The sequence below is a fragment of the Cinclus cinclus genome, chromosome 1, assembly GCF_963662255.1.
Source record: "Cinclus cinclus chromosome 1, bCinCin1.1, whole genome shotgun sequence".
Classification (NCBI taxonomy): domain Eukaryota; kingdom Metazoa; phylum Chordata; class Aves; order Passeriformes; family Cinclidae; genus Cinclus; species Cinclus cinclus.
Window position 1 is genome coordinate 101,741,781 of NC_085046.1, and position 13,745 is coordinate 101,755,525.

At 38.8% G+C, this 13,745-nt stretch overlaps 1 protein-coding gene across 1 annotated transcript in view; it reads right to left on the minus strand.

The window, feature by feature from the left end:
• The window catches only part of PTPRM (protein tyrosine phosphatase receptor type M), a 434,879-nt gene that overhangs the window by 290,728 nt on the left and 130,406 nt on the right, over positions 1 to 13,745 (minus strand). Inside the window, exon 3 of the mRNA XM_062500964.1 lies at positions 9,895 to 10,163. Within this exon, the coding sequence (XP_062356948.1) occupies positions 9,895 to 10,163 (269 nt within the window). The remainder of the gene's footprint in view (positions 1 to 9,894; positions 10,164 to 13,745) is intronic.

Consider the following 13,745-nt stretch of genomic DNA (forward strand, 5'->3'; position numbering starts at 1 on the left):
GTATGAGAACCATGGCATAGCCCCAGGTACCTGCAGTTAAGGCAGAGATGTTGCAACAAGGTAGTGGAGAACAGGGAGCAGACAATCAGGTCTCAGAAGTTATGGAAAAGTTTCCTAGGGAAGTACACGATCACAAAAGTAAGCTCCTGAGATAACTGAATCTAGGTGTGGATGCAAAGATCTCCCTCCAAAAACACAGAGGGCTGGGGACAGTTACTGATTTGTTTCCTATATTCCCCAGTGGCTTTTAGTTTTCTCTGTTAATAAGAAAAATACATAAAAATACAAAAAATACCAACTAACTTTCTGGGTTTTATTGAAACATAACCTAAAAAAATATAATTAAAAAAAAAACTACAACCCTTTCTTTCTTATGGAGCATTCATCATAAGAGCAGCTGCACAAAGCCATCGGAAAGGTCTACCTGATCCTTGATCCCATCACCGCAGAGTAAACTTTTTTTTTTCAAATTCTCAACTTTCAGACATGTTAAATTCTAAAAGATACCCCAAGGAGCTGGCACATGAACACCTGTGGAGCTGCCAGCCAAACCAGTCAGAAGTTTTCTGCTAAAAATGCTACTGCCAAGAAACAGGGACTTAAATATTTTTTTAAAATGCTCCCTGAGAGTGTCTTTTCTAAAGAACTACCCGACTTCCAGCAAGACCAATAACCTGAGCTTCAGTAAAGAAAACATATGCAACAAAATATACGCAACTCCTGAGTCAAACACAAAATCATTTCCATAATTCATAAAGGGGGGCTTAGCTACAGGCTCTCTGAGAGGCTTTAAGTATCTCAGTATTGCAATCTACAGCTTGTAGATTCCTATCCCTTCAGTTCACAGGCAGAAACTACAACCTTGAAACAACTGAATAAGAATTGCTAATGACAACAGCAGAGAAAAACTCAACTACTGATCTAAAAACCCTGCTGTATCTCTAGACAAAATACCAAAAGTGTCATTCCACAAAAAAGCCAGGCAGTGTGTCAAGAAAATGCCACTTGGACATACAACTGAATTACAATTATTGACATTAAAGAGAGTATGTTCCAAAGAAAAGTATTACAAATTGAAATACTGTCAGTTTAATTGTGCTTCCATTAAAAGCAACAGTCAAATTGATACCAGTTTTAATGACTGCAACTTTTAGTCTCTTCTGACATGGAATTTGCCATTTTTAGTAAATGGAAAAAGGCACAAAAGTCAATAGCGACATACCATTGTAAAAGAGATACACTGATTCATATTTCGATAAAAAAAAAATTGCACAAATACAGACTAGTCAGAATGGAATGACAGCAGACCTGAGGAGAAGGACCTGAAGGTGCTGCTGGATGAGAAGGTGAAAACAACCCAGACACATGCACCTGAAGCCCAGAAAGCCAACTGCATCCTGGGCTGGATGAAAACAGGCAAGGCCAAAAGATCAAGGCAAGTGATTTTCCCCCTCTACTCCACTTCAGTGAGACCGCACCTGGAGTACTGCATCCAGCTCTGGGGCCCCCAAATAGGGCACAAACCCTGTTGAAAGAAGTTCAGAGAAGGGCCACAAAGATGGTCAGAGGGGCGGAGCACCTCCCCAATGAAGAGGCTTAGTAGCTGGGGTCATTCAGCCTGAAAAAGAAAAGGCTACAGGGATCATAGGATCATAGGATCATAGAAAGGTTTGGGTTGGAAGGGACCTTAAAGGTCATCTAGTTCAAATCCCTTTGTCATGACTGTGTCACGCACCTTTCACTAGACCCGACTGTTCAGAGCTCCAACTCTGTTCTGAGCTTCAAATTTGTCTCATTATAGGATACCACACTATAACCACGTACACATACTGGAGATCTTTCTACAGCCTTTCAGTACCTAAAAGCGACCTACAGAAGAGCTGGAAAGGGAATTTTCACAAGGGCATTTAGAGATAAAACAAGGGGCAATGGCTTTGAACTGAAAGAGGATGGATGTAGATAAGGTATTAGTAAGGAAATCTTTTCTGCAAGAGTGGTGAAACACTAGCATAGGTTTCCCAGGGAAACTGAGCTCATCCCTGGAAGTGCTCAAAGATAGATTGGATGGGGCTTTGACAAACCCATTTTTATGGAAGGTGCCCCAGCCATAGCAGGAGTTTGGAGCTAGATGATCTTTAAGGTCCCTTCCAACTCAAATCCTTCTATGATTGTATGAACATGACAGTTTATTTCACGAATAATAATATAATCCCTCTTCTGTCCACAGGCTGTGAAATACTACCAATTGCTGCATACAAATCCAGTATTTTGTTTTACTGGAATTGATGAATGAAGATTACGGACTCAAATATCTGCTAACTAAGCATTTTTCCTTTTTAAATCAAAAAAGAAATTTGATCCTATGCATTACAGGTTTCTGAAAGTCCTGATAAGAGTGTGACACGCACTGAGAGAGAGACCTGAGAAACACTTCTGGTGTTTCCGATTTATTCACTGAAAACCTTACAATAGGGCTGTCAAGAATCTTCACAAATCTACATCAGTTTTCCTAGTAAATTCACTAGAAATGAAGCCTAGAAATTAATTTTACATCCAATTTTGTCTGTAATTTCCCATTTGATAAGTAGCTTGGCCTGTAAACATTAACTTTTTACTGCCACCTCTAAACTTTGCCTTTTCTCATGGCTGATGCAACACCTGCAGGCAGTACAAAATACTCCAATCAAAACAGAGAAAACACTCCATCAGCGTCAGACTGGGCGGCCCTTGGATTTTTTGCCTATTATTCCACCACCTTATCAGTCCGGAAACAACTGGTTAAAACATGGAATTCATTTGCTCAGGAAAAACTGCTGAACACTGCCCTGAGAGCTGTTTGACACCGTTCTCCCCACAGCAGGCCTGCCAAACAGGAACCAGGGAAGCAGCTTAGCACTGCACTGTCCCTGATCCTCCCTGCTTCACTGAAGAGCAAAATTAGCTTTTCATTCCTGCCACTTCCCCTTGCTACATACGAACAAAGAAAGGGGGTCTGCTCACCAACATAAATGCTTACTGCTGAAAATGTGCGACTCAAGATAACTCATTTGTTCCAAAGAACAATAGAAATAAACAGGTTTTGTTGCCACACAACTTCACTCTGTAAATTCCTGCCTTTGTTGCTGCAAAAGTACAACACTTTTAGTCAAAAGGTGGATTGTACCTAATATACACACTGTCCTTCACACGACTTAAAAACAGCACTTTGCAAAAACAAGAAAGAGAAAGGAGTATTAGGAAAGCTGCTTAAGCTCAGACTGCAATCCTGCCCCCCTGCATCCCCAGTGAGCAGTCAGTGCTGCATCACACGCTGCGCTCTCCTCTCTGCCTGCCCTGCTCTACCACACAGAGCACCTTTGTTGACTGCACTGTACAAGGCACTGGGAACAGCTTCTCTCCAGAAAATTGGCACTGAGCTGTACCCTGTGGGTTCAATTCTTTCTCCCTTTCTGACTCACCCTAGGACTACCTGCCTTACCACAACAGCAGCAACAGCTTTCTCATCAAAGCCATGTGAAGGGAGTCATGTTCCTGACCTGGTCCTTCCCAGGCCCTGCAGAGGTCCATCACTGCATATTGATGTGAGCTTCCTAAATTGTGTTTGGGCCTCCCTGGCAGGGAATTCTCTTCATACCATTTCCCTCCCACCTCTCACTCCTACAAAACCCAACCCTCACACCTGCACTCAAGGAGCATGAAACAACATTTTGGTGGCTGCTGCCAATCCAAGACCGCAAAGAAACAAGCGAGCCAGACTGAAAACTGAGCTCCTGACATTAAGGCCTGTTAAATCTTATTCTTCTCTTCCTGTTTTTAAACCAGTCACTGTCTTGTACTTCTCTATTGAAGGCCCAAATGCCTTTCTGGTTTAGGAACAAGGAACAGGAGCAAATAACTGAGTCTTGTGTATATGACAAAAAATGCATGCCTCCTTACTTCTAACCATTTTTAGACTGCTGGGGGTTTTTAAATTTAGCTATGTGGTTTACCCTGGCGCATCTTTCTCAAAATAGCTATTCCCAAAGCATGTAAGTCAATGAAGAAGAGCTATTTAAGATGCCTGACACAGGTTTGTTTTTCAAAATGCAATATGCATTTCAAAGTTTCTTTGGAGTTCAAAGCACAGTTCAGGAACTGTATATGCGCAGTTGAATGCAACACACAACACATGAGAATGTAAGCCTGACTTTTACTGCACAAGAAGCTTAATGCTCTGTCTAGATGAGGATTTAAGTACATTGCATAAGCTGAACTCCAAGCAAAATATGTACAAATCAGGTTATGAAACAATTGTTACATTTTAAAATTTTAAAGATTTTACAAGTTAGGTTGGATCTACTGCTTATTCCCTAAACTCCTAATTTACGGGGAAAGTGTCAGAATGGTGAAGGGTAAATCTCATCTCTGTGAAGTGATACCATGTAACTCCTTTGTGTCCTCACTAAAAAGATCAGGAATTACTGCCAGGCTCTTACCCCATTTTTTTCACTCCAGCTTCACTGGATTTTACATTTTAAAGATGGTGCAATGGCACAAACAGATGCGTTACTTCACTGGAAGCTATTTTTAATCCTTTCAATTCCATTTCTGGATTTTAAATCTGCAGTGTTTGTTGTTTTATTTAATCGAGATTTGTTTCAGTTCACTGCTGCCATGACTGACTTCCAGCAAAGTACAAAGCAAATAATTTAAAACATTAAAACTGATAGGGGGACAGTGTGTGACCTGCAGTGGTATCATGCTAAATTGCTTGCTTGAAGTATTAGAAGCAGGGAACACAATCCCCTCACCAGACCCAACTCAGTAGTAGCCTTTGCATATTGTGATGTTACAAAATAGCAACACTACTAAAATGCAAAATTTATTTTAAATACTACTGATTGGTCTGAGAATCATTAACTAACCTAGGGAAAACAACACTATAATCACCAGAATTTACTCCTGCTAAAAGATCCAAATGAGAAAAAACATACACCAAACAAAAACCCTGCCACCCTCTCCTCACTAGATGAGGAGCCTTTTCATGACTTGTATCTCAAAGCATCAATTTTAGAGCCTCCCAACCTACCAAGACTGCTCCCCAAGAATCCAAAAACAATCTTTCCACTAAGCAACAAAATCTATGTAACATTCAATTCTCTTTTTCCATGTGCATTCTAATTCTACTCAAGTTAGGAGGAGGGTGAAGGTCTTAAGAATTGTGCGAAGCTTTGTTTTGTTTGCAGCCTGTCTCCAAAGGCACAATAAACTCCTTGATGCTCTTGCTTAAGATGCACCAAATAGACAATAGCTCAGTAAAGCAAACTATTTCTCCCAGACACAATGTTAAAAAGAGGAAGGCAATGCTCCCTCAGGGGAGCATTCCTAAAGCGATTTTATAAAACAGAAATAAGACTAGTACCTGCAGAAATACACCAGCTACTTTGAAACAAATAGCTCAGAGACCAGGAGGCACCGCAGAAAAGAACAAGCTGTGCTGATTATCTTGGACTCTCAGAAGGTGTTTGGCAGCTTGAACCCACGTTATTGCAAGCACACTGTTATCACTAACTGGACAGCAGTGCAGACATACCCCAAAATCAATGGCAGATGTTAGGCAGTAGTACTTGGAAGATCATTAATTATGGAATTAAATATATCCTTAATTGTCAGAATGCTTGACAATTTAAATAATCAGCAAGTAATCAGCAATTAATGTTGTTACACGCAGGTTGTAATTGTGATCTATGATATATATGTAGTACAGCTTACCTATGGTGCGCAACATATACAAATAACTACCTGGCAAAAAGAAAGGGTACATTAAAAAAAATTAATTATTTAGTTCAAAGACTGTACTTCTAATGAGTCCATTCTAAATAGAAACCCAACATAAAAAATACTTACAAGCTTGGGTAACGGGTGCTACAATAATAAACTACTGTTAATTATTAAATCTTTTGAACACTTTGCTTGTACACATTTGCAATACATGGTTTAAACCAATAAATCTTTAGAAGTTGGATTAAATTCACTCCATACTACATAATCTGATTTGTAGTCAGCTACCATTTAGTGGGAGTTATTTTGCCTACATTTTTCAACAGCAAAACAGACACTAAACACTGTGTTTTAAAAAAAAATACTGAACTGTATAAATATTATAACTCTGAAATGTTCTTTGTAATTTGTTCTCAGAGTTCTGCAGTACATTTTAGTTTCATTTGCATCTAGACATCTTGTAGGTTTTCTGCTAAGGGAATGGAATTATAAAACATTCACAGATGTGGATGGCTACACAGATTATGTGATTTAAAACACAACAAAGACAATCACACAATGACATTGCTTTGTCCCTTCACCTATTAATGTCACATCTTGGGAGGTAACTCCCTGGGAAACTACCAACTTTTATACAAGAAAAGTTAAAAAGGGCTCCATCATTCCTTAAAAATCTTTTTAGGGGGCTTTTCTTAATTATGTTCAATCAGGTCAGACAAACTCAGAAAATCATTGTGACGAAGTCTCGTACATTTTGGAGGTTTTGTGTGGAACACATGGATTTGTGCCAAAGGAGTTTGGAGTTTTGGACTCAAATGAATAGCAGCTTAGGAAACAGACTTGGTACTATATTATACACCTATCAGGTAAGTCTTGTGTCTTCCCCACTATTCCTGCAGTCTCCTGAGCTGTCACCTAACTTGGAACCATATTCTCACAAGATCCCTTTCACCTCTTCCTGCCCTTCTCCCAGATGCCTGCAGCTAACTTCCTGTCTTCCCCCACAACAAACTCTGTGATGAAGAAAAAGCCTGAAAAGTGATGAAAGGAGTTTAGAAACAATGAAAAATTGCAAACGTCAGCACTCAAGTGAGGAAATTGCATCACAGATCACTGAGAGAATGGAGACAACCAAAACCAAAGACAATTAACTGTAAACTCTTAAAATGGTGATAGCACTTCCTCAAGAATAAATTAGCTTATTTACAATGAAACCAGGGAAGCAACAGTATTTAACAGTGATTTCCTGCACTTCCATGGATATTAACATAGCATAAGATCTTCTGGCACATCAGCTAAAATGCAGTACTTAACCAGGTATTATTTCAGACTATATGCAGCAAATGCAAAGAAAACTACTTACTATACTCCACAGTGAAAAAAAGATTATGCAAAAATGACAACATTTCCACCAGCAAGGAGAGCACACAGAATCCATTACTGACAGGCTCAGGCAACTATTATACATCATCTAATGTGTGATAATCTGCTAAACTGCAGTACCCCATCCAAGCATGTAAGGGTTCCCCTACAAATAATGGTGAACAGTCCAGATGGCAGGTCTTGAGGAGAAAGAGGATGGGAAAAGTTATCCTTTTGTTTCTATGGCAAAATACCCATATTACTCAGACATCAGTTAGATGTATAACATTGTCCAAAATCTGACACAGATTATTATTAATAATATTAGCAATAACACTTGAAACTGTCAGAGGTTTTGTGTATTTTTAAGAACATGTTAATTTACCTTAAAATAAATAGTCAGAGTCAAGCTTCTTCTAAAATTCTCCTGTCCACATCAGCCTTTTGAGTCAGAGCTAGAGTGAGACTTTGAAGCACAACCCTCTTCTTTACTGACTGCTGATTCCAGAGCAGTTATGCTGCATAAAATCCAGATTCCTTTCAGGAGACAGAAAACTGAAAGCTCTTCTCTAATTCACTATACATATGGGGACACTTCAGACTCAGGCGTAAGTGACACAGTCACACATTTACTCAGTATTCAGTACTCCTGAACCACCCGCCATGCTCACAAAACCTTCCACTAAATTCCACATTACAAACCACTGAGTTATATCCAATGTCAACCACAAAATTGTCATGTGGGATGCTCTATCCTCTTCTCCCACCATCCACTGAGGCTAACAGCACAGAATGGTCCTCATTATTTCAGTCAGGATAGACAGGCCTTTTGGCAGCACTGAAAGGTGTTCTCAACACTGGCATCATACTGGTACCACGAGGTCTTGATGTAATGTCAGAGAATCATGGGGGTGTCCAAGTTGGAAGAGACACTTAAAGATTATTGACATCAACTCCCTGGTCCTCACAGGACAACCTAAAACCAAATCAAATGACAGAGAGCATCATCTAAACACTCCTTGAACTCTCACAGGCAACAAAACACACACTGCCCTTTCACCATGAGAGATGTATGACTAAACCAAGCTTGAACTTTGTGGTCAGGATATAGCCTTAAGCTCCAGCGAGTCAGGTAGCACACAGCTTCTCCTACATGGCTCAAGTTAACCTCAGCTCTATTGATATGCCTGCCCTTCTCAAAAAGGCACAATATTACCTCATCAAGCTGCGGACACTTACAAAAGATCCACATAATGAAGTTTGCTGAGACATCCATAAGTTTACCCTGAATCCTCTCCAGGAAGCCCTGACAATGCAGCTGCAACAATTCCTCAGGAATCAGGGAATCTCAGGTAGAACACTGTATGAAAATGCAGACCCTATGAATACCAGCTATCCAACCTAGGAAAACACTATCAGAGGCAAGAGAAAATGAGCAAGTGTGCTCTTTTGGGTCTGCAAATATTGCATTCACTTCTAGGCACTCCACATTCCAATAATAAAGTGTTCCTGGCCCTCCAAATTAATCTTTTGGAGTAGGATTTTCTGTTCCATTGCAGGTGAAATAATCATAGAAGAAAGACTCCAGAAAGTTCTTTTGGCAGATTTTTTTCCTTCCTAAGGCAAAAAAAGTGCTCAAAAAGGACAGATTGAGCTCACCCGAGACATCCTCACAGATCAGATGCTACAGCCACAGAAAGGAGTCCACTGCAGCATCCCAAAGTACCTGCAGTGGACATTGCCAAACTCATCACAAGAATATGATGGGGCAACAAACATCCAAAACAGCAAGTGCAGGAACTGAAACAAGATTCTGCCACATGTGACACTAGTAACTGGGACACTGCTGTAGGAATTAAGAGTGTCCCACTTTGAAACAGCCAACATCGCACCTCCTTGGGAGGTCTGCAGTCAAGGAACCCCCATCTTTGGGATAGCTTTTCTTCAGAAAGCTATGAACCACAAGTATGGTGACAATATTCAGTACAGGCAAACAAATAAAATACAATTCAAACTTTCCAAACTTCAAGTGAAGACGGACGAGCCTCAGTAACACCTCTATGCTACTGATCTGCTCTTACTAAACTAAGTTACTTGTTTGTGGAGACTTCTGCATTTTCACAGAAAGAAGGACAAAATAACATTGAACTACTATAGAACAGTAAGCAACTGTATAATCTAAGCCTTCCTACAGAAAAGCAGCACCCTAAGGGACTGCCAAGTGAAATTCCCCCTGAATCTTCAGGATGCACTCAAAATCCCATTCCTATGATAGCTACTATTATATCTGTGATTACTACTGGACAAATGGATATTGCATTCAGAGTTAAGACTTGAACTGAGGATTCAAAGGATTCTGCTGGTTCTAAAGTAACAACTATTGCTGATCTAAATCAAACTTGAAGACTGTACTGTAATAAAATCTATTAGCATTCAATTCCAGCATCCCTAATGAACTGAAAGAGTGAATTCATTAAAGAGAAAGAGTTATTGACTGAAATCAATGGCAAAATTTCTAGATTTCTTCCCAACATAATTAGTTCATCCACATTTAGAGCATGTGTACATTTCATACAATTCTACAAATATATGTAAACATATAAACACAGCCATATGTCTGTAAAAATAAACATTTAGCATCATGTACAAAAATGTGATTAAGACAATGATCAATTAGAAATACTGAAAGGTATTTTGATTTAAAGTTAAAATAATGATTAAGAACCAGATGGCTACTATGAGAAATGAAGTTACATAAAAAGTAAGACATACCTGATAAAAATTGGGCCAGAAAGTACTAATTGCCAGTTCTGCTCTGTTCCAAGTGGCAGTGATAGATGTATTCCAGACTGGGTTACCAATAGGACCATCATTAACCTTCACATATACATTCAAAGTGCCAGGGCTAGCTTCAGGGTTTTTGCTTGAAACATAATAGTGAAAATCAATACAATGTGTATCATTTTCTTTCAGATGGGGCATCAGGAGGTGAGCTTTCTGTCCGGAGTATCTTCCAGATGTGTTCACCAACATGAAAGAACCTGCAAAAACAAAGCGACTGATTGAATTTCTTCCTTATTTTTCTCTTCTTAATGTGGTAATATCTCTAACTAAAGCATAATTTAAAAGAATAATAATAATTCAACCATTTTTCCTTGCTTCTACTAACGTAAGAGTAATTTGCATTTGGTAGGTATTTAATCTCAAATTTCTTTTGCAGAATCTCAAAATTCTTCTGAAAAGCTATTAAACATTACAATCTTTGTTCTACAGGTGGGGAAGGAAAGAGACAAAAAGCCCCAAACGCTGAAGCAATCTGCACTGCAATAAACCTACAGATGGTAGCCCAGAATTGGCTGTAGGTCTCAGCTACCTGAGTGCTTCTCTTTGTACAGGCTCTGCTGGCTTTGCCTGGCAAGGTTGTGGTAGTGGGGGAGCTACAGGAGTGGCTTCTGATCAGAGGCTTCCCCACATGTCCTACAGAGCCAGTCTTCTCCAAGACAGCCCCATTGCTGGCCAAAGCCAAGCCTATCAGGGACAGTGGTAGAGCCTCGGAGATAATGTAATTAGAAACGTGGGAAAAAAGAAAACTTCAAAACTGTAGCTGAAGAGAGGAGTGGGAATATGCACGAGAGACAGCTCTGCAGACACCAAGGTTGGTGCAGAAGGAGGGGAGGAGGTGTTCCAGGCCCTGGAGCTGAGATTCCCCAGCAACCCAGGAGCAGAGCAGTGAGTCAGGATGGCCCCTGCAGCCCACGGAGTCCACGGATGGAGCAGAGGTTCACCTGCAGCCTGTGGAGGGCCCACACCAGATCAACCAGACAGCCAAAGGAGGCTGCAGCTTGGTGGGAAGCCCAGACTGGAGCAGGTTTACTGGCAGGACTCGTGACCTGGCATGGGACCCACGCTGGAGAAACCTGTGCTTGCAGGACTGCATCCTGTGGGAAGGGACCCCACATCAGAGCAGAAGACTGCAAGGAGTCCTACTCCTGATGAGGAAGGAGTGGCAGAGACAATGTGTGATGAACTGACCCATTTCCTGCTCCTCTGCACTGCTGGGACAGAGGAGAGAAAATTCAGGAGTGAAACTGGGACCAGGATGAAGGGGAGCACAGTTGGTGTCCAGCTAAGGCCAATCCACCACAAGAGCTGCAATGAAATTCAAGAGAATTTAATGTGTTCAGATGGTTGGATGCAGTATGTGATGCAGACGGAGTCTAAAATGTTCTCAATTCCTCTAGCTAATCACAAGTCACCTGCTTGACTAAGTGTGACTATTGTCTCCTGTCCTCAAAAGCTGACAAAAGAATGAACAAATGAAAATACAAGTAACCAGTACCTTTACAGGTTAAAAAAAGAGTGGGGTTGAATTTTTTATTATGGTCAAAACTTATGGAAGCAAATGACAAGAAATGTAGAAGCATTCAAATAAAGTTACATTCAAACAACTCTCACATGAACAGCTAGTCTATTTATACTCCATTTTTCAGTGCCTATTAATGTGTTTCATAGAAGTGTACCTTCAAAATAATAATGCTGCAGAAATAAGGATTTTGAAAGACTGTACAGACATTAGAAAAATACAACGTGATTTTTCTGACACATTCATATTTCTGGGTTGAACAAATGAAAAGGAAAGAATTCTATTAACAGATAACCTATGATATCATAGAATGAAATAAAATTCAATATCTACTTTTGAAAGAAAATATATCAATAAAATGCATGAGATAATTTAAACTCTGAATTTTTCTTAAGTCCAGAAATGGATACATTATAGTTCCCTGCTACAAATGCATAGCTAAGTGTTCTTAGAAAAATGTAAGTACACACACACACACACTTGTCATATAGTTATTAGAAACCAAGTTTTAAATTTTTTTCTTTTTCTTACTTTGATGAGTGACAATATCTTTTAATGAGATGCAAGTCATTTCTTGAAATGTAATGCTGGAGAACCTTTGTCCAGACTGCATCTTTATGTTAAATAGGTTTAACTATTCAATAACAGTAGATTTGCAGTTGAATTTAAATTATTTATCAAGTATAATTTCCTTTCTAGACAAGTTCATAACATTGACAAAAATGGAACTTACTTATAATACAAAGAAATATAAATATTTTACTTCACAAAAGGTGTTATTCTATATTTAATTCAAAGTCCATTTGTTACTATACTACATTGGGGAAAATCCTTATTCGTTAGTAACATAAACAGAAAACACTGAATATGCTTTTTTTTCCCTTAAAACAGTCAGGAAAGAAACTAATATTCTTTCCACCAATTAGTACATGCTCTGGCATCCAATTAATTTATTTGTATTTAAAATATAAACTTCTTAAAATAGGTATAAATTGCTAAGTTGTAAGAGCAACACTTCAGAATCCATGAATTCACTAAAAATTAACTGGCAAGATTTTTCATATATGGAAACTACCAATCCAACAAACAAATGACAAAAATCCCCACAGCATACTTTCTGACAGTGAATGAGTTCTTCAGAATAGCTTACCATATACTGGGACACATAAGAAATATATATAAAAAAATAACTGACACTATACACTAGTTCATCTACAAGGAAACAGATATCTGCCAGAATTGAAGAATTCCACAAGAAAAAACACGTTGAATTATAATCAACTGAGTACTCATTCCTCAGAAAAACAGCAAGTGCACATCTTAATATAAATGCACTCATTTTATCACACTTATTTAATTTTTCTAAATGTACTTCCACATTTAAACACATGGATGACTTTCTCAGCCAAAAAGTTCAAATGGGATTTTCATGGGTTTAGTCTTTAGGGCTATGTTGAGGCACTACATGCAAGGTAGTAAAACCTAATGGTGCTCATCATTCATTAAATTCAGGCCTCTTTAGTCCACAATCTTGCTGAATCACCTGCATTTCATCATTTTAGCTAAGGAGTTTAAATCAACAAAGCAGTGACTTTCCTAAAGTCACTGTTGCTGTTTACAGTTCCTCACTGAAAAATGGTTCAGCAGTAATTCAGCAAATATTTGGTTAGTGTAAATATTAATTTTCTAAGATGTGATGCTTGAAAAAAGAAAATACGGATTTGCTCCAGAGCGAATGGGCAATTGAATATCCTGGTAATTCTCATTAGCATAAATGGACATTTTCTGTGAAATAATGGACACAAAAAGGTGATCAAAAGATAGAGTGGCAGAGGAACTGGAAAAAAAGTGTTTAAAAAAGAAAATCTGAAAATTGGAAAAGCAACATTCTGTCCTAGAAAAAATGATGGGAATGGCATAAGAGAGATTTTCCAGTCACTTCTGCGAGTTTTCACCATGTCACTTCACCTTGTTAAGAGTTCCTTTTTATATTGGGAATGTCAAACACAGTGAAATGAATGCAGTATCATTTTTCATGCATGAAGAAAATGTGACTAGTGAGCAAAGAAAGTTACTTTGTTGATTTTTCACCTTGTACAATCTTGTACATGGTTGAGGACAAATTAGTCTTCCTAATAAATATTTTTTAAAACTACTGGTATTAAACTTATTTAAGCATTACTATCGGTTGATTTTGACTCTTGATGTTTGAAAAATGTGTTAAATGACAGAGAGCAAAAAGTCTGATTTTTTTCAGACT